Raw genomic sequence first — 21,388 nt, forward strand, 5'->3', positions numbered from 1 at the left:
CTTCCATTAATGACCAAGGTCTTACTGAAGATCAGGGCAGAGCAGCCAAGAGTGATTCTGATAGCTCCGGACTGGCCAAGACAGCACTGGTACCCATTGCTAAAGAGCATGTCACGGACAAAACCATGGCTTCTGCCACAATGGCCGCTTCTCCTGACAGCACAATTACAAAACTCTCCATTCCAGCCTGAAAACATTACAACTAGTTGCCTGGAAAATACCTTGACTCATCACCAGGATAGGCTATCCAAGAGAGTGAAGGATATCATGGAAGCTCACAGGCCTTCCACAAGAAAGGCATACTCAGCAAAATGGAAAAGATTTCACACCTGGAGCACCTCAAAGGGCCTAGATGCAACAGTTATGAACATGGCACATATCCTGGAATATTTGGCAGAAATGCTCCACAATGGCCTGTCTTATTCTTCCATTAAAATTCATGCTTCAGCAATTTCAGCAGAGTACAATACTGATCCACCTGTCTTCTCTCATCCTCTGCTAAGACAGTTTCTAAGAGGAATTAAAAACATCAATCCTCCAAGGAAACCACCACTACCTACTTGGGACCTTAACTTCGTGTTGGAAAAACTAACACTGCCTCCCTTTGAACCAGCAGCATCTGCAGAACTACAGTTCCTCTCTTGGAAGACTGCCTTCCTTCTGGCCATAACCTCAGCAAGAAGAGTATCCAAGTTACAGGCCCTCATGGCAGTACAGCCATTTCTTATTTTTCATCAAGACAGAGTTTCCTTGAGAACCAGTCCTTCATTTATGCCAAAGGTGGTATCTAGAGTCTCATTAAGCCAAGCTATTCACCTGCCTACCTTCTTTCCAAATCCACAAAACAAAGGGGAAAAGCTTCTGCACACCCTGGACATACACAGACAATTGTGCTACTACTTGGACAGAACAAAAAATTACAGAAAAACTGACCAGTTGTTTGTAGCATATGCTGCTGGTGCACAAGGAAAAGCAATTTCAAAATTTCAAAATGGATAGGGAATTGCATTTGTTTCAGTTACTCCTTTCATGGAAAAACTGTGCCAGCTAACATTAGACCTCATTCGACCAAAGCCACAGCCACCTCCACAGCCTTCTTAAGAGGGGTGGCTACCAAGGACATTTTAGAAGCTGCTACATGGAGCTCCGTGCATACATTTTGCAAGCATTACAACTTACCTTTATATTCCAGATCCAGAGCAGGCTTTGCTACGGCAGTCCTGCAGGGCATTTTAGCTACACCATCCTTTACATAGATCCTCCACCCCCAGATTGGCTATGGTATTCTACCCATATGTGATGACTGCAGATGCATCCTTGAAGGACATAGTACAGTTTTGTACCTACCATAAATGTAGATGTCCGATAGGTATGCATCTGCAGTCAGGTTTACCCTCCCTCCTTCCCCTCTGTGGTATTTCTTGGGTACATTCCCCTCTCATAGCCAGCTGGGGTCATCTATTATGGTGTATTTTTTTATATATGTATACATGTATTTTAGTGCATGTTTGGAATTTATTGCATTTCTCCAAATTTAGCCTTCCTTAGAGGGCACCTGGCATCTTGGGCAAGAAAAACTGAGGTAGATGGCGTCGGCTGACGCTTTTATACCCCAGGCGCTCTGACGTTGGGGAAGGGGCTTCTTCAGCCGACGCCGGACCCAGACTTTGGAATCCGCCCGACCGAAGGGCTGCCTGAGGCAGGACAACCCATATGTGATGACTGCAGATGCATACCTATCGGACATCTACATTTATGGTAGGTACAAAACTGTACTTTGTTTGCTTTCAGGTATGTGCAGTATTGTTGCCATTTTCTGACTTTCTGTAGAGATAAAGTTGATTTTTTTATACTTGTTTATATTTTTGTATATTAGTTAGTGTAGTGTGTGTGATTTTATTATGTGGAATCTGTTTTATGGGTATGGTTGCAGCAGCTTCTGTATGTTTTCTTGTTTATTCTGTGTGTGTGAGATTACAAAGACTTTTGTTGAGGTGCTGGTACATAGTGCTTGTTGCTTACACTGTACTCACAGGTATTAGCAACTTGAATCTAGTGGTAAAGTACTTTTACTGTCGACCAGAAGTTATTACCCACTTGTATGGAGGTGTAGACTTGGGAGATGTGCCATATGTGTGTGTAAATAATATGAAGGAGAGGAGTCTTTTGGCTAGTTAAATGTATAGTTTAGCATGGAGTGAGAGAGTGCTGCCACATGGACGATTGTTCAAGGGAAAACTTGAACCTTGGAGTGGGAGAGCCCACTAGGGGCTAACCTGTGGAGTCTTTCTCGTATTCTTTGTGGATGTGCTTATGTTAAAGCTGAAAATCCGGCTTGGAAGATGCTTTGGATTTGGGCAGCCTGTAAAAATGCATAGACAAGTGGATTACGTAGTATGCAATTCTATATACATTTTTCTGGGACTGGCCAAATGTGTGTGTAAATGCAGCCCACACATTAAGAAAAGACAAGTTTACACAGTCTCTAATCACACCTGGCATTTAATAAGGTGGGTGTTGCAGGTTTTGGTATTCCCATGACCTTGACAAATTGGTATTAATGCTTGGGATATTTCCCTTTTGTTTCACTGCTTTTAAAGCCTCCAAATGTCAGGGCTGTTCAGATGGTTCCTTAATTGTTTATATTGTGATTCTTGTAGAATTTTGCGTAGTCATCCACTGCCTCCCTCGTCTTTGTAGCTTGTGATTTATGTATTTATTTTACATTTGTTTACAGGGAAAGTCCGACTGGGCAGGACTGCCAGTTTTCAGCAGAGGCCTGGGGAGAAAAGCTCCAGTACTACTGTAGTTAAGTGCGGTGGTGCTAATAGCAACATTAAGTTCATTCTGTAGTTGCACCAATATATTCAAATAGTTAAGATTGTACTTGCGGTAAAAAAGTGTCAAGTCTCATCACTGGTTCATATTTGTAAATATAGTCTGGTCATGTGTACAGTGGTACAACCATCAATACGTATGCATCAGTAGGGACACACAGTAAGCTGCAAGAGAAAGGAGTCCTATTAATGCTAATGTGCATTCTCTGTATACTTTTAGGGGCTAGAAGTACTGAATGAGAGAGTTTTAGATGAGGGGGAAGTGTGAGTGAAGAGAGTTTTTAGTAACACTTATTAAAATTGATTTCACTTTTTTGCTTTTGCCACAAGTTCCGTAAGAATTATAATGTATTGCACAACTTTGACCTCTAACAGGTGAGGAGAAGCCTTTTTTGTTTTGCTGCTTGCAAGGCTGTTACCACTTTGGGAACTATTCCCCAGAAGAATGATTTTTCCTAAGTCCTTTAATTTTGTGTTCCATAACCATTGAAAAAGGGACCCAGCATCTTTCTGGATTGGTTAACAACGTGGTGACTAATTGTGTGGTAGGTTTTGGAAAAGTCTTGTCTGCCTGGATTTGGGCAGCTTCAGTGCCAAGTGGGAATAAGAGAAACTGCAATGACCATGTCTTATTTCCAAAGATGCTGTTCAAAATGTTTGTTTTCTTTTGCAGGGGACACTCTCTTAGCAATAAGAGCCCCTTCAGGGACGCAGTTGGAAGTTCCTTTTCCGGAAGGGGTAAGTACTGCATTTCTTCTGTGTATCAGCATGATGATCTCCAGATATTTCATCAGAACTGCTGTGGCTAATTTTTGAAATGCCTTTTTTGATGGTTTGTGTCTTGCATTGAAATGTAAGGAAAAATCTGGAGCATTGTTTGGGTGGGCAGGTAATTACTGTTGCTTTTAGTAACTTGGCTCTTAATCACTTTTGGAAACAAATATAATCAGGCGTGGTAGTGTTGGGGGGGCTTACCTACAGGTAATTCTACAATCACACAACTCCTCTCCAAAGTTTAGAGAAGGAACAAAACTTGGCCTACTTGCCATTCTGTGGCCGTGAAATGTTTCAAGATCTCTTTACCCTGGCAGTAGAACAAATCCTTCCATTTTTACATAAGGAGGATCTATGTGGTTGGAAAAGTATTTCGTAGCAAGTTTTTGCTGCAGTCTCTGATTTTACCCAGATGTCGTAGCTGGTGTTTCAGCTTCAGTCCTTGATCTCACCAGAGGTTTTGCTTAGCTAGTGTCAGATATGATTACTGCTGCTTAGAAGAATTTCCAGTAACTAGTGGCAGGCGGAAGAGTTTTCTGTTTGGATAGAAGTGTTACTTGACCCAGTTACCAGTTTATTCCACAGTATTTGGTTGTATGCCAGGTGTTTATGCAGTTTGTGATCTTGAAGGAGGACTTTATGGTGTTGCATTAAGTGTAATGGCTCTTTACGTGTATTCTGTACATCTGCCTGCTTTTTATGAATTTATCCCCTATGGGAGTTGAACTTGGTTCCTTTGTGGGGTCTGCTGGTTACCTGTTCCAATAGACTTGTTTTTTTTTTTTTGGGGGGGGGGTCACTAAGAAAAATGCCACATGTTGTTGTCTTGTAGCTTTAGCCCTGCACTTGTAGGGAAGATTTCTGTGATTTTTTTCTGGCTCATAGAAGCATTGTAGTTGTGTTGGCTCCCAGAAGTGGTGTCTGACTTTTGCCTGCAGCAGGGTGTCTTTCACCCTGGAAATGTGCAGTCCTTTCCAGTTTTAACCAAAGTGGTTGCGTGAGTTTAATCTTTTTTTTTTTTGTACTTCTGGAGGGAAATGGCTTGGATGTTGCCAGGAAAAGTTTCCAAGTGGGACTGGAGAACGTTCTTTTTTTCCCCTTTTAGGTGACCAACTGCCTTCAGAGTGCTGCTGTTAGAGGCCAATCCACTGGTGGTTGCTTTAGAATTCTCTGTGTATCGTGCCACAGCCATATGGTCACCTATATGTTCTGTAATATTGCTGATAGGAATTGTATCTGCTGGCACCACTGTTCTGTTGTTCCTGAGCCATTCTCCACGATACTTCACAATTGTTTTTATTTCTTGGTATCTTCCTGGATTATAGACCCGCCAATGAAGTATTCTACATTAGTAGGTGTAACGTATATTCTTATTGTAAATTAACTGATTCTGTCTAAAGCATTACATTTTAACACCAGAAGAAAGTAGGCTCGTCTACTCTGTCCTTGTTTAAATGCCTTTACATTCTTTCTTCCCTTATGGGTCACAACTCTGACAGTTTCCCTAGGTTTGGATGATCAGCAGCTGTGCCTTCCCTGTAAGCTGGGCAAGTATTCCAAGTAAATTGAAATTTCCGCCAGTTTCCTTGTCTGTTGGACGTCTGTTCACTCATTGGTTGGAAGTGAACTGATGATCTCTAGGCTAGTTTTCTGTGGGTGGTGCATGATGCATACCCCCAAATATGAGAGCATTAGTGAGGAGGGAGAGCTGAATTAGAGATATGTATACTGAACTACAAAGAAAGGGGGGGGGGGTCACATAGCTTGTATAATAAAAATGCATTTGGTATGGTATAGGTTGAATAGTATCTCTTCATTTCATTGTTTTGTGTATTTTTTTTTTCAATATACAGATTTACATTTCATTTTACTATGTTTATATTATCTTTTCGTTTGTCATTTAGGGTTTAAATGGACAAAAAAAGTTTCAAATCCATTTAAAAAGCACAACAGGAAGTATTGATGTTTTATTGGTGAATAAAGACACATCTACCTCTCCTCCTGTGGTGGTTCCAGTACCACCCCCTGAAGACTTGATTCAATCCCCACCAGTAATACCTGCCCCACAGGAGAGACCAGCATTAATGCCACGGCAAGAACCCACACACTCCAGCACTCCACAGCCCTCCACACCTGTTGAAACACCATCCCAGGAACCTGTTCAGACAGCAGCAGTATCCAGTACAACAGGTAATTTGTAGTTGAATACAGTTATCAATGATTAGGTTTGTTTGGCTTTATCTGTGGGCGAGTTCTCTAGTGCTCATATGGTCATTGGTAAGGAAGTAAATGATGCTGGAGGTTGGGGTTAGATTCATTGTTTGAAAATAAGTGCGAGCATGAAAACATTGAGTTGGGCCTGTGTCCCCTGATACAGTGCTTAACCACATTGACAGGTCCCCATTTTAAAGAGATATTTGTTGTGAACAGAAGTGGGTAAAACAGATTTAAGACATTTAGCAGTTTCTTTTTTTGGCAGAGATGTTCTGTGTGTTTCACTGCTGCAGTCATCACATTTGGGTCATCTGCCTGCAGGTAGCCCTCAGTTGGCTTGAATACCAGAGTCTTGGGATTTCTGCATCTGATGCTGTCTCTTCTTCCATGACGTCAGGTTGTCAGGGTATAAAACATGCAGCCAACACCATTACATCAGCTTTTCTTGCCGTGCAGTGTCAGAAGCAGAAGCAGTTCGCAAGTGCCGGCCGCCTCCTGAAATTTTCGTTTTTAGAGTTTCAGACCTGAAGTCTTCTAAAAGAAGTACCCCATTGGGGATACTTTTTTTTTTCTTGCTCTAACAGATGTCAGAAAAAGTTAACAATTGTCTTGCCTGTGGAAAGCAAATACCTCAGATTTTCATTCTTACTGCGTCATCTGTTTATGCCCAGACCACGACGTTCCTTGCTGTCTTTTGTGCTTTAACGCCCGAACTATTCATCGTCTGACTATCGTTGTCGCTAAATTCTTTCGCTGTCATTCTCCATATTCCGAAATGGCTTTGATGAGTCATCCGACGACTGATCCTCCGAAAAGACATAAGGATAAAGACAGACCGCATAGGCCGGTACTCGGTGAGGTGCCTTCACGGCCTCTGATACCCGCTTCTGCAGATTCGCAGGCCTCTTCTGAGACCCGTTCCGAGTCTGGTATGCCGCGAGAGGCTTCAACTATGGAACCTGCAGATATCTGTACATTGAATGGGTCCGGAGCTGCTATGCAGGCACCGGCTTCTGAGGGTGTATTCAAGCCTTCAGATTATCTCATTAAACCAACTTTGTTTCAAACCAAAAATACTGAATTTCTCAGGCACAGAATTCGCACTACGCCTAGGAAACCAACCAAAGCACATTCTCAGGCCCACATGCCCAAGACAAAATGCTTAGAATGGCTGAAGATCTTATTACTTTAATTAGGGGAAACAAGCCTTCCCCCTCAAAAAGACCAAGAACTGATTTTCCTTCTGATTCTTCAGATGGAGTCTGTTGACTCTGACCCTTCTGATTACCAGGACATACCCATATCCACCTATGAGGATTCTGATGCAGAGGATTCCATTCCCTCTGCTTCCCCACCAGAAGAATTTTCTTTTGGTGAAACCCTGCATACCCTTAGAGAGCACTTCTGCTGGGAGTGACAGGACTACCCACAGTCTAAAAAGAGACTCTGGGAGTTTTTAAACTTGCCTCAGCACAGGCCTCTAGCTATACCTCCTGTTCTGGAAATTATAGGTGTCTTCGTGGAATCCAGCCCTACCCCTGACACTTTGCCTCCAGCTCCCAGGAAACCTGATGGGTACTAGACTCTCTCAAATTTCTCTTTAAGAATCTTACGGCAGATCCATAGACCATTTCCCAGGGACCTAAAGGCAATAAGGCTACAACAACCAAAAACCCTACCCCTTCAGACAGGGACTCTAGTGCTTTAGACAGATGGGGTAAGAAGGTATACACCTCTGCTACTCTTGCTGTCTGGGCCTTAAATTGCCAGTTCATATGTTTAAGTATCTGCAACATATTATGGAGTTTATTAAACAGAAAATGATTCCTGATTGTGCAGAACAAAGATTTACAAGAGTTAATGCATTCAGCTAACCAAGTTGGAAAACATACTTTGCAGTGTGGTTTTGATGCCTTAGAAGCATCTTGCAGGGCTGCTGTCACTGGGTCTGTTCTTAAAAGGCATGCTTGGCTTAAGGAACAAATCTTGCCAGACCACGTCAAAGCAAAATTACTAGATGCACCATTAAACCAAGAACACCTGTTCTGCAGTAAAGCAGAAGCAGCCTTCAAAACGATGTAGGAAAAAGCTAAATCTATGCAAACTGAGTTCCTACAGGTTCAGCCACCTAGATTCAGTAGGCATTGGCCTTCAAAAAACTGGTCCTTTCCAGTCCCTCCAAGACCTTCTCAGTCCAAACCCAGAGGCAGCAGACCACTAAGAATACAGTTTCAGGGTATGCACAGATCTAAGCAATGGAGTGCTCCCACCTCTAAAACAGGGAGTAGTAAGCCACCATCCTATGATAAAATCTCGCAATACTAACTCTGCCAAGCCTGGCTCAAGTACTTGCACCTTAGGAGGAAAACTTGCCCTCCATGCAAAAAACTGGGAATATATCACCCAGGACAGATGGGTCTTGAACATTGTATCATAGGGATACAGATTCTACTTCCACTCACTACCAACCCCAAGCGGATGGCCAGACCTACCCCCAAACCAGTGGGCAGAGGCCCAAAAGCAAGTACTTTCTCTTCTCTGTATCAAGGCTATTCAACCTGTCTCAGTAGAGCAAAGGGGACACTGTTTTTACTCCAGACTGTTTCTGGTACCCAAAAAAGAAAACTCTTTGGCGCCCTAGCCTGGATCTGTCTATTCTCAACACCTTCCTGGTGGTTCCAAGGTTCAAAATGCTTACTGTCCAACAGATGCTTCCTATGCTAATCAGGGACTCCTGGCTAGCCACCCTAGACCTAAAAGAAGCTTATCTGCACATCCCCATAAGGGAATCTTGCAGGAAATATGTACGTTTCAGAGCTGGCTGTATGCAGGCTCTATGCACTATCAGTTGTCTGCACTTTCCTTTGGCTTATCTGCTGCATCCAGGGTGTTCACAAAATGCCTAGCTCCAGCCATTGCATATTGCAGGCAGAAAAGGATTTAAATTTTCCCATACTTGGATGATTGCCTGATTCAGGTGGACAGTTGGGAATTGCTCCTCCAGCACCTGACATTTGTAAAGAGACTTCTGACTTCTCTGGGGTACACCAACAAAAAGAAATCACATCCGGTACACGCCAACAAATTGTGTTTCTGTGAGCAAGCTTGAACTCAACTTCCCAGATGGCATTCCTCACTCCAGAAAAACACAAATGTATTTGACAAACTACTTCAGTCAGCTGGGGTTCTGGTGGCCAGTAATCTGCAAGAAAAATACTGCAAGCCCTAGGGTTCATGACCTCTTGCATTTTACTAATTCTGTATGCAAGACTGCATATGAGGAAACTTCAGTGGTACTTAGTCTCTGGTGTCAACATTCTCTGGTGTCAACATTCTCTGGACCTGGAAACAATGAATCTGAAGTAGGAACTTTATTTGTCAGAAACCTTTGGGCTACGGATCCGAGCCAGCAACTTCTATCACGGCATAGATCTGAGTTCCTAGCTCCTCCCCTTACCCATAATCCCCTGCCTACCCTGACTGACCCCAGATCTAGTTTGCCGCTCTTCAAGCAACAGCTAGATTCCAGAGCTCTTGGCGATTTTTGTGAGAAAAAGTGTTTTTCTTTTCTGATTGATTGTGTGTGCGTGTTAGGTTTACCCTTAACGCTAAAACTTATTATTTTTAGCTTACTTAGCTTAAATTTTAATTTAAATCTTTCCTCCCTCCCCACTGATCGTAGCGTGTGTGTCTTGAGTGTAGGGGCCTAGTGAGTGTGCTTTACTTTAGTTATGTCGGAGCCCCCTAAAGCCACTTTTTCGAAATGCACAGAGTGTGGTCACAAGCTTTCACCGGCTGATGGCCACACTCAGTGCATTAGGTGCCTTGGGGTTGAACCTCTCTTCGGGTTGCGCGATTTGCACGGCGTTCAACCCCAGGGCACTTAAGGATCGGAGGTCGAAGCTGGTTCTGGTGGGCCTTTTACCACCAGACTCTGCTTCGGCCTCCGGTACTTCGGTGACCGCTACCCCCCCCGGTAGCGGTCACTCCTGCCTCCCTTCCTTTTACCGGGACTCAGCCTCCTGCTTCAGCTCTGGAGGATAGGGATTCCAGGAAAGAGAAGCCGAGGGAGAAGCACCTTAAGCGGCGGGCCAAGGACTCATCGGCCCCGCCCGCCAAGAGGGCGTCTCCGTCCAAGTCTTCTCTGTCTCCTCCTCGGAACCGATCCCCTTGTTTCTCCCCGGGACCCGAGGAGGAGGTGACCCGGTCCCCGTCGAGGTCATCAAGGCGGCACTCCAGGTCTGCCTCGGTGGCCTCTTCGAGGTCCACCTTTAGCATGTCAGATGCGGACATGGACCGGATGATGATGAGATTCATCCAGGCCCAGATGCAGATGGGAATGCTCTTGCCTCCCCCCCCCCCCTCTGGGGGGGGCTCAACCCCTTTTTCCTTTTTTCGCCCCTATTGCTCCTTCTCCGACCCGCATTCCGGGTTCGGAGCCGAGCCACATTGGATCCGGGGGTGGGTCGGAGCTGACCGTGCTGGGCACGTCTGCTCTGGCTCCCTCTAGTTTGTCTGATCCGACCTCTCGGAGCCGTGGGCCGAGCTTTGGATCCGAGGGATTCGGTGTGCTTTCGGCTCCGTCTCGGTCTGAGCGCGCTGGTCCCCTGGATCCGATGTTCTCAGCGCCGGGTCCGATCCCAGCTTCGGATCCGAGTGGGAGTCGGGTCTCGGATCCGTCAGAGCGGCTCCCCCTCTGCTTTCGCTGCGGTGGAGAGGGCACTGTTGAGTGCTTCCAGGCCTCCGGTCCTGGCTTCGGCTCCCTCCCGCACTCCTTCTCATCTGGTCCTGGCTCCCCTCATCTGGCCCTCGGGGCAGCCTGCCTCAGCGCCTCTAGGAGTTCCAGTGGAACAAGATACAGCCCATGAGGACTCCTCTGACAGCCCCCCCCCCCTCCGAGGAGGTTCCTCACAAGGCAAAGTGCAAGAGGAGGCACATAGACTCCCCTGAGAGTCTCACCGAAAATACGGACTTAGATGAAGGGGAAGGCTCCCCTAGGTCACCCCCCGAGGATGTCTCCTTCGGAGACATCATGGAAATGCTCAAAATCAGGGGTGGGTGGTCTGCCCCCAAGGCTTCCTCTGAGTCTGTATTCCTTGAGGCGTTTGAGGCAGGACCATCTACCTCTTGGGTGTCCCCTCCACCCAACCCCTTGGTGGATCTCATATCCACTAGGGCTTGGAAGGAACCGGACACCGTAGAGCCAATCCCCAAGCGCCCGGACAAAATTTTGAGCCCCCCTGCAGAGAGATCACACTGGAGCAGAGGTCCCCCTGTGGATGCCATGTTGGTGGCTGCAGCCACCAATAAAGAGTTGGCTCAGGAGAGCCCCATGGTTCATCCTCCGAGCAATGAGTCTCGCGCGATGGACCGTCTTGGGAAGTGGGCCTTCAGTTCAGCGACCTTCTCTGAGGGCCTTGAACTACATGGCACACGTTATTCGGATGCAGCGGGATCTAATTAAGGAATACGATTTTCTAACCTCTCTCTTTCACCAGGGGGCTAGTTCTTCCACAGTCAAGGTACAACTTGCAGCAATCTCATACTATCACGTGGGGCAAGAGTCTGGCCCTCATCACTTCCCCCAACTTTCAAAACAAAGGAGAGTACAAGCTGCATTCCTTAGATGTACACAGACAACTACGTTTTTATATTCATAGAATTGCTGATCATAGGCAATCCAATCAGTTGTTTATCTCCTTTGCCAAAAGTAATTTCGAAAAGCCAGTTTCTAAAATTTCTCTCTTGATGGATCTCGAGTTGTATTCTCTTAGCATATCAGAGTTCGGGAAGGCCTGCACCTCAAGGAGTCCATTCTACTAGGGCCGTTGCCACATCTGCGGCCTTTCAAGCTAGGGTTCCACTGGATGACATTTGTTCCGCAGCCACTTGGGCTTATCTCACACCTTTATCAGCCACTATAAAATATATGATGTCTCCCGAGGTAGGGCGTCCTTTGGCTCTGCGGTGCTCCAGAATATCCTTCCATGAAGGCCACCCAAGATTTGGGTAGCTGGGGACTCTGTCCCAAAGGTTGCTGACAAATGAAGTTTCTACTTCAGATTAAGAAGTTATGTACTCACCATAACGTTCCATCTGAGTAGGTATCTTCATTTGTCTGCAATCACCCCCCCCCTTCCCCTGACCAAAATGATCGTTCTTGAGGTTATTAGCATCTGTTCCCTTTGGGACACTTTTTTATTAGCTGTGCTATGGGGCAAACTTGATCTGAGGTCAGTCAGGGTAGGCAGGGGATTATGGGTAAGGGGAGGAGCTAGGAGCTCTGATCTATGCTGTGATAGAAGTTGCCGGCTCGGATCAGAGATCGGATCCATATCCCAAAGGTTGCAGACAAATGAAGATACCTACACAGATGGAATGTTATGGTGAGTACATAACTTCTTATTCCTATCATTCCTTGCCTAAAGGCAGAGAGTCCCTTTGGTGGGCAGAGGCCTGCTACCACAACAAAGGACTCCCTTTCACTCTACCCCCTGCCTGCCAAAACCTAACAACCAACGCATCCGACTAGGCATGGGGGGCTCACATGGCAGGACAATGTATTCAAGGCAAATGGAGCCCAAAACAAATGCACCTGCATATCAGTCAAAAAGAAATGTTAGCTGTACAGAATGCTCTGACAGCCTTTTAAATACCTTATTCTTCCAAGGCAACTACTGATAGACTGACAATACCACAGTTATGTGGTACATAAACAAGCAGTGGGAACCCCATGCCTACCAACTCTGCAGGTTAGCCATGGCTCTGTGGAACACGCCATGAGCAATCAAGTGCACCTGCAAGCTCAGTTCCTGCCAGGCAAACTAAATTCACTGGCAGATGACTTAAGCAGAAATCTAATGGACCACACGAGTGGAAACTGGAACCCAAATCCTTCAAGCTTGTGATCCACAGGTGGGGGGGCACCAGAGGTGGACCTCTTTGCTTCACCTACAACTATCAATTGAGCAAGTATTGTACCAGAACTCCCCACTGCCAAGCATGGAAAGTGGGTGCTCTGTCCTTTTACATGGGAAAACCTCTCAATCTATGCCTTTCCTCTTCTGCCCCTCCTCTCGAAGGTTCTACTAAAGATCAAACAGGACAAGCCAAGGACTATCCTGATTGCACCAGACTGGCCACGCTAGCACTGGTACCCACTCTTGTGCAGTCTGACAGTACTGCCACCATGGCACCTGCCTTCCTTAGACCCCCTCCCTGCTGCCCAACAGGAGGGCCAGATTTTGCATCCTCAGCTACAAACCCTGAACCTAGCAGCCTGGTTCATCCCCTGAGCTCATCACCAGCAACCCTCAGTAAAAAGGTGCTGGATGTCATCCTTGAGGCAAGGAGACCTAGTACTAGAAAATCCTATTCAGAAAAGTGGAAAAGATGCTGTTCTTGGAGCCAGTCTCAAGGAATGGACACAACTGTGCCCAGCTTACTTCCTGTACTAGATTACTTAACACAAATGGTCCATAAAGGCCTATCCTTCTCTTCAATTAAGATTCATGCCTCTGCCATCTTAGCTCATTGTAATACTGAGCCACCCCTCTTCTTTTGGTCAAACAGTTCCTGAGAGGAGCCAAAAATTTAAGACCCCCCCCCAAGGAGAGCCCCTACTCCAGCCTGAGACCTCTAACCTTGTAGTGGAAATATTCACACTTCACCCTTTGAACCTGCGGCTTCAGCAGAGTTGAAATTTCTCTCCTGGAAAACGGCTTTGCTTCTAGCCATCACTTCAGCAAGAAATGTGTCTGAATTGCAGGCCCTTATGGCTGTGGGAACCCTTCATTATCTTCAATCTGGACAGGGTTTCCCTCAGGACTAACCCATCTTTTATGCCCAAGGTGGTATCTAGTGTGGCTTTAAACCAATCCATTTATTTGCCATCCTTTTTCTCTAATCCTCAGAATAGAGTGGACAGGATCCTGCACTCCCTGGGCATGCACAGGCAGCTTAGGTTCTATCTGGACAGGACTAAACATTTCAGAAAATCTGAGCAGCTGCCTGTCGGCTTTGCTACAGGGGCAGAGGGCAAGTCCATTTCAAAGCAAACCATTTCTAAATGGATAGCACACTGCATCCATTTCTGCTACAAACCCCATTGGAATCGTACCCCACAGGTGATCAGAAGACATTTACACTAGAGCTACATCAACCTTTGCAGCATTTCTCAGGGGAGCCCTACCAGGGACATATTGGAGCTCTATACACACTTTCACCAAGCATCAACACTTGCCTATCTTTTTAAAATCCAGAGCTGGATTTGCCACAGCAGTCTTACAGGGCCTGCTTGCCCAGCCCTAATGCTTCTTGACTGCCTCTACCCATCCTCCTCTTTGGGAATCAACCCAAATGTGATGACTGCAACAGTGAAACACTAAACATAGTACATAGTTGTGTACACTTACCATAAATGTAGATGTTTGAGTGTATTCACTGTTGCAGTCCTGGTTACCCTCCCTCCAGCCCCTTGACTTCTCTATACTTCTACCTATTCTTCTTTGTTTGGTCATATCTTATAACATTGGTATTTACTTTCTACTGGGGTGCTCCACACCATGTAACTGCTTCCTATTGTGGGGGTTCCTGACAACTGGGGCAAGAAAAACTAATGTAATGGCGTCAGCTAGATATAACCTGACGTCATGGAAGAAGCGACAGCATCAGACTCGAAATCCCAAGACTGTGGTATTCAGGCCGACTGAGGGCTACCTTCAGGCAGGTAACCCAAATGTGATGACTGCAACAGTGAATACACTCTAACATCTACATTTATGGTAAGTGTACACAACTGTAGACTGTGGGTGAGGTGACAGGGGGCTTTCCTCTCTGGAAACACACTTGCTTGGTTTCCCGTTGAATGTGGTACATTATGCAGTTAAAGTGCATAGAGACAGAATTCGGCGCATAGAGACAGAATTCAGCAGCCATTCCAGTCACTGATCTGTTATATAGGTACTATTGGTACCACTAAGATGGAATTCAATCTTTCCAAAAAATCAGGATAGCTATTGTCACCTTTGCAGATGGCTGGATTGCTAGTGACAGCATTGTTTGCAATGTCTAGCACATTGCATTAACTCTGGCTATAAAGTCCATGACAGGAATTTGCAGGAAAGTCGCACCTCATTTATTAAGGGACACCAAAGCTACAACTTCCATCCTGAAAGGGGTTAGTACTAGGACATTTTAGAAGCTGCCAACTTTTTAATGTTCACTTTTTTTAAACCAAACAGATTTATTTATTTATTTATTTTATTACTACTTCAATATACCCACCTCAAAATCCTGTTTTTTTGCTGTGACACAACAGGCTTGGATATATTTAAGGCAGTGGCGAGATTACCTTTCTCTTCTGAAGGACATCTTCAGTTTTATCCAGATAGTGAACCAGCCACATCAGCTGGAGTGGAGAAGCTTTGGGATTCTTCTGTCATGCCATGACTTCAGTAACCCCCAAAGAATATATTTCACTTAACAGAATTGTACTTGGTAGTGTGGTCTGTCTGTGGTCCTGTTCTGTTCCTCCTTTTCTAATGCAGTGGGACTCTGAGCTTCTGGGGTGGGTACCCGTGTACCCCTTCCCTCCATTTCTTTCCCTCTTTCCTTGTCCAGGTTCAATAAGGAGATTGTGTATGCCAGAGGCTGCATTTCTTAGCTAGGCAAAGCCAGCAGCTCCTGATGTATACGTGACTATGCATAGGGGTAAGAAAGAACCAAAGATGGTAGCAGACGTGAGCTATGTCCCAGATACCCAAAGGCATCCAAGATAAGGTGACTAGGGAAAGGTGCTCTGGTGTGGAGTTTGGACCAGATGTCTGATCTGGTCTGCAGCAGTGAGGGCTCATACAACTTATAACTGCCGCAGTAGTGAGCTCGTTTGAACATCTACAGTTACTCAAGGAACTTTCTTTATTCCCCCCGAGCTTCATAGAAAGCACAGGAGGATAAAGTTACAGAATGAAGTCATTGGTGCCAAATTGATGTATTGAGGCCATGTCAACCCTTGCACATATTGGTTCATTCTTTCCTGACCACAGTGATTTTTTTTTTGATTCCTCCTTCCATATTCCCACCTCAAAACTCATTTTTGCTGTGCATGTGAAATCAATTGGTGAAACATCTGCAGTACGAGAGATTTTTAGGTGCATCAATTCAGTAAGTCTGATCCTAAGACTGTTAAAGGAGATACCTATTTGCTGCTCCCCCCAAGGTGTCTGTAGCATACTTTCAACAGCATGATGAAGGCCTTGATGTGGTGATGCTTTACTTTAGTTTATAGCCTGCTGAATGAGACCAGATTGAGCATTGTAGTGTGTAACATCTGAAGGCCTTTTGGGAAGGAACTGTTCACTGGGCATCCAAAAGGCTGTCATTGCTTGAGTTTACACTAAAAACACAAGTGGCTGAGGAGTGTACTTGGGTGTGGCTTGCCTCTGTGCCTGCCAGACACCTACTGATTTTAAACTTTAGCCCATTTGTAAGTCCATTTGTAACCCAGAACAGGGTATCCCCAAAACAACTGTCAAAACTGTTTGGTAGAGCTATCAGTCATGTAGCTGTGAGGATGCATTTTGCCCTTATGCTGTCTCTCTCCAAGATGCCAGTGTTGTCCCTATCCACTCTGCAAGCAGGGAATGAGTAATCTGTTATGGAGCCATTATGTCCTTCCCTGTATGTGTTCCTGTTGCTGTGCACCCAGAGTAAGGGCTTCTGCATTAGGGGCTTGTGTAGCTAAAAACATACCAAGGCACCATCACTGCTTTGTCAGTCCTCCTGTGGCTTGTGGCACACAAGTCGGTCCACTCTGTCCCATTTGTAACTGTTCACGTCTCCCCTGTGTCCGCTCCAACAAATGCCAGACTTACTAGTTAAGCTCCAACAGGTCTATTGCTAATCGCAGAAGACAATAGCCAGTGAATGGCTTTTTTAAACGAATACAAACTGAATGTGCTTTTTATTGTATAGGCTTATCGTAAATCCATTTGTTGAATACTCAGTTGGCCATCTACAAGGAGGTAGCACAAGGGAAGATCAACACCGGACATTTGTTATGTGGGGGGCTGTGTCCCCTACACCCCTTCTAATTATATATCCCAACTCAGATCACAGGTGGAGAAAGGGCAGTTTGCTATCCTGTACTGAAGATTGCCAACTGAGTATTCGATGAATGGAGTTACGATGATTGAATTGTACAACAAAAAGCACATTCTGTTTAGTTTTCACCTAAAAGCCATTCGATGGATATAGTCTTAGATTTAACCATAGACCCAGCTCCAGCCACTTGGTTATTGGTGCTTTATGCTAGCATAGATGGCCAGGTATTTTTGGCTAAGTGTTGGAACACTTTGTTCTCCCACTGCAACATCAGATGTTTTAAAACGGAGGGCTTTGATTAGTGTAAGGAGGACATGGCCTCAAGAGTTTTTCTTCCAGGTTGTTGCACACTGTTCTTACCAGAAGATTTTGTTTTTCTAGGTAGTCTCTGCTTTCATACCTCAAAGCAGATTTGTACATATGAAAAATTAAGTGGGTCGGATGTCTGTTTTCGTCTGATTTCTTAATGTCAGATGTCTGATCCAACGTTGACTTATTGCAAAGTATTGGATCCGAGAGCTCTGACTCCTTTCACACCCACAGATGTTTGTTTCACTGTTGCAGTCATTACAATTGGGTTATCCTGCTGGCAGGCTACCTGCACTTGGCCCGAGTTCCAAAGTCTAGGTCTGGCATTGCCTCCTCCCTGACGTCAGTGCACCAGGGGTTATAAAAGATGCAGCAGACGCCATTTTCTTCAGTCTTTCTTGCCGCGCAGTGCCCGAAGCAAAAACAGTTCGCAAGTGCAGGTCGGCCGACTCCTGAGATTTTCAAATTCGAATTTCAGATCCGAAGTCTTCATTAAAGCTAAGTACCCCGTTGGGGAAACTTTTTTCTTGCTCCAGACCGATGTCAGAAAAGGTTTATTGTATTTCTTGTGGGAAGCAAATACCTCATAAGGATTTTCATTCTTACTGTATTCCTTGCCTAGGCCCTGACCACAACGTTGCTAGTTGTCTTGCTAGATTTAACCAACGCACTATTAAGCATCGATACAATTTTGCATTTCATTACTTTGGCAGAAGATTCAATTATATAATGCCGTCTGAACAGCAGACTACCAGAGTTTATAAAAGGCGCAAAGAAAAAGAAAAGGACCAGCATCCGAGGTCCAAAACCGATGAGGCTTCTGTTAGGCCTGTCGCCGGTTCTCAGTGAGGTGCTTTCGCAGCCCCTGACGCCCGCTACCTCAGAACCACAGGCTGCTTCCGACTCCCACGTGGAGCAGACTAGGCCGCTGGAAACTCAAGATATTGGACACACTAACTATTCCCCGAGATGTGTCCGGAGCCACTGAGCAGGCATCGGCTTCTGAGGGTGTTTTCAGACCTACACAGTTATATGTAAAACAAGCTTCAGCTTTAAAGGCAAAGACTAAAGCAGATCTAAAGACAAAGAAACAAGTACAACATTCTCCTGGACAGGCCTCCATGCCTAAAAAACAGATGCTTAAAATGGCTGAAGATCTAATTACTTTGATCAGGGGTTCCCATCCCCCTCCTGATAAGAGGCCTAGGCAAGAGATAGAATACGAATCTTCAGATCAGGTTTCCTTTTCCTCCGATTCCTCTTCTGAACAGGAATATTTCCTTCCTCCCTATGAGGATTCTGATGCTGAAGAATCTATCCCTTCAGCCTCTCCTCATGAGGATTATTCTTTTGGGGAGACCCTGCATACTATGAGGGAGCATTTCCACTGGGAGAGCCAAGATTACTCAGAATCCAAGAAAAGGCTCAGACTTCCTTTTATTACCTCAGCACAGCCCCCTTGCTATTCCTCCTGTTTTAGACATTGTAGATTATGTATTTTCAGAGTCCGGTCTGTCTCCTGACTCTTTACCACCAGCTCCTGTTAAGCCAGACAGATACTACAGGGTCCCTGGTTCACATACATTTCTTTACAAAAGCTCTGCTGCTGACCCAGAAACTATTTCTCAGGGTCCCAAGGGGGGGGGTCAAGGCTTCCACTGCAAAAAAACCCTATCCCTTCTAATAGAGGTTCAAGGGCCCTGGACAGATGGGGGAAAAAGATTTATACTTCTGCTACCTTGGCTGTAAGAGCTTTAAATTGTCAGTTTCGTATGTTTAAATATCAGCAATATCTTATGTCACTGCTTAAACAGAAAATGTTGGCAAATTCAGAATGTGCAGAAAACAAAGAAATGCAGGATTTATTGCATGCAGCTGAACAAGTGGGAAAGCATACTTTACAATGTGGTTTTGATTCTCTAGAGGCCTTCTGCAGGGCCGCTGTTACAGGTTCTGTCATTAGGAGGCATGCTTGGTTAAAAGAACAGAATCTGCCCGATCATGTTATAGCAAAACTATTAGATGCCCCATTACAACATGATACCTTGTAAAAGCAGAAGAGGTGTTGAAGAAAATGGAGGACAAAGCTAAATCTATGCAAACAGTGAAGGATTTCTTACAGGTACAGACTCCCAGATCTAGCAGGAACTGCCCTACAAAGACTTGGTCCTTCTCAGTGTCAGACAGGCCACAAAGAGGCAGATACAGACGCCCCAGAGGCAGATCACAGCCCCAAGGCTCATACAGGCCCACAAACAGTGGGGTGCTTCTACCTCCAAAAGTGGAGAGGGAAAATCACAGCCATACAGGAAACAGTCTCAATGACTTCCCCCTGCCAGCACCAAGCACTTATCTTCTGGCAGCTCCTTTTGGGGGCAAAACTAGCACTTTTTTCACAGAATTGGCACATGATCACCCAAGACAAATGGGTTTAAAATATCGTATCTCAAGGCCACAGGTTCCACTTTTACACCCTTCCAAGGCCAAACGGTATGCCATACCTGCCATGCAATCTATGGGCAGAGGCACAAAAACAAGTTTTATCTTTCATGGACATGAGAGCCATTCAGCAAGTACCACAGCAAGAGCAGGGACATGGATTTTACTCGAGGCTATTCTTGGTACCCAGAAAGGACAAAGCCTGGAGACCAGTACTGGACCTGCCTATCCTAAACACATACCTGGATATTCCAAAATTCAAAATGTTAACTCTGCAACAACTTCTGCCCATGCTGGCCAAGAAAGCTTGGCTTGTGACTTTAGACCTAAAAGAGACATACCTGCATGTCCCAATCGGACAATCATGCATATAAGATACCTCAGATTTATAGCTGGCTCAATGCACTACCAATTCTCTGCACTGCCTTTTGGCTTATCTACTGCGCCCAGGGTCTTCACAAAATGCCAGGCACCAGTAATTGCATTTTGCAGACAGAGGAGTACAAATATATCCTTACTTGGACGACTGCCTTATTCAAGCAGAGAACAAGGACATCCTACTACAGCATCTGGCATTTGTAAAAAGATTACTAACAGGTCTAGGGTACACAGTAAACGAAAAGAAATCAAAACTCGTACCCTCTCAAGAGATAATATTCCTGGGTGCAAGCTTAGATACAACTGCCCAGATGGCTTATCTCACGCCAGACAAACAGACAACTGACTACTTATTTCAAAATGTTGGCAACAAAGACCCAGTTATCTGCAAGAAAAATTCTGCAGGCTTTGGGCTTCATGGCATCCTGCATACTGCTAATTCCATATGCAAGACTGCATATGAGGAAACTTCAATGGTATATCAAAAGTGATTGGACTCAACATTGCCACAGCCTGGAAACAATAATTACTCTCATTCCCTGCCTGCAACAGGAGTTTCGATAGTGGGCAAAAGCCTGTCACCTCAACACGGGACAGCCATTCACCTTACCCACAGCCAGGCAGACATTGACAACAGATGCATCAGATTATGTGTGGGGCGCCCATATGGCAGGAAGATGTATTCAGGGCACATGGTCCACAAGTCAAATGCATCTACATATCAATCAGAAAGAGCTGCTAGCTGTTCAGAATGCCCTGACAGCCTTCAAGGATATATTTCATCCAGGACAACTACTGATAGACGGACAATACTACGGTCATGTGGTACATAAACAAGCAGAGGGGCACACATTCCTACCCCCTCTGCAGACTAGCCATGAACTTGTGGGACACAGCATTGACTTGCAAAGTACATCTGCAAGCACAATTCCTGCCAGGAAGGATAAATACTCTGGCAGACGAACTAAGCAGAAACCTAATGGATCCCCTCGAGTGGAAATTGGATCCACAAGTCTTCAACATAACAAGGAACTGGGGATGCCCGGACATAGACCTATTTGCCTCCCCTCACAACTGCCAACTACAGAGATTCTGCACAAGGACTTATCACAAGCAAGCATGGAAAGTGGATGCTCTGTCTTTCAGCTGGAAAAACCTAACAGCATATGCCTTTCCTCCTCTGCCTCTCCTCCCCAAGGTGTACTCCTCAAGGTCAGAAGCCAAAAATGATGCTGATTGCCCCAGACTGGCCCCGCCAGCACTGGTACCCAATCCTAAAGAGCTTATCTCAATGCCCAGCTTGGACATTACCTCAAATTCCTCAGTTATTGACC

At 45.3% G+C, this 21,388-nt stretch overlaps 1 protein-coding gene across 3 annotated transcripts in view; it reads left to right on the forward strand.

Annotated features, from left to right (window-relative positions):
• The window catches only part of E2F4 (E2F transcription factor 4), a 503,847-nt gene that overhangs the window by 246,348 nt on the left and 236,111 nt on the right, over positions 1-21,388 (forward strand). For all 3 annotated transcript variants that reach the window (XM_044081422.1, XM_044081423.1, XM_044081424.1), the window contains exons 5-6: positions 3,511-3,575; positions 5,516-5,801. In XM_044081422.1, coding sequence (XP_043937357.1) covers positions 3,511-3,575; positions 5,516-5,801 — 351 coding nt within the window. The remainder of the gene's footprint in view (positions 1-3,510; positions 3,576-5,515; positions 5,802-21,388) is intronic.

This window comes from Protopterus annectens, chromosome 8.part0 (genome assembly GCF_019279795.1).
Source record: "Protopterus annectens isolate FY-2018-M chromosome 8.part0, PAN1.0, whole genome shotgun sequence".
Taxonomy (NCBI): domain Eukaryota; kingdom Metazoa; phylum Chordata; order Ceratodontiformes; family Protopteridae; genus Protopterus; species Protopterus annectens.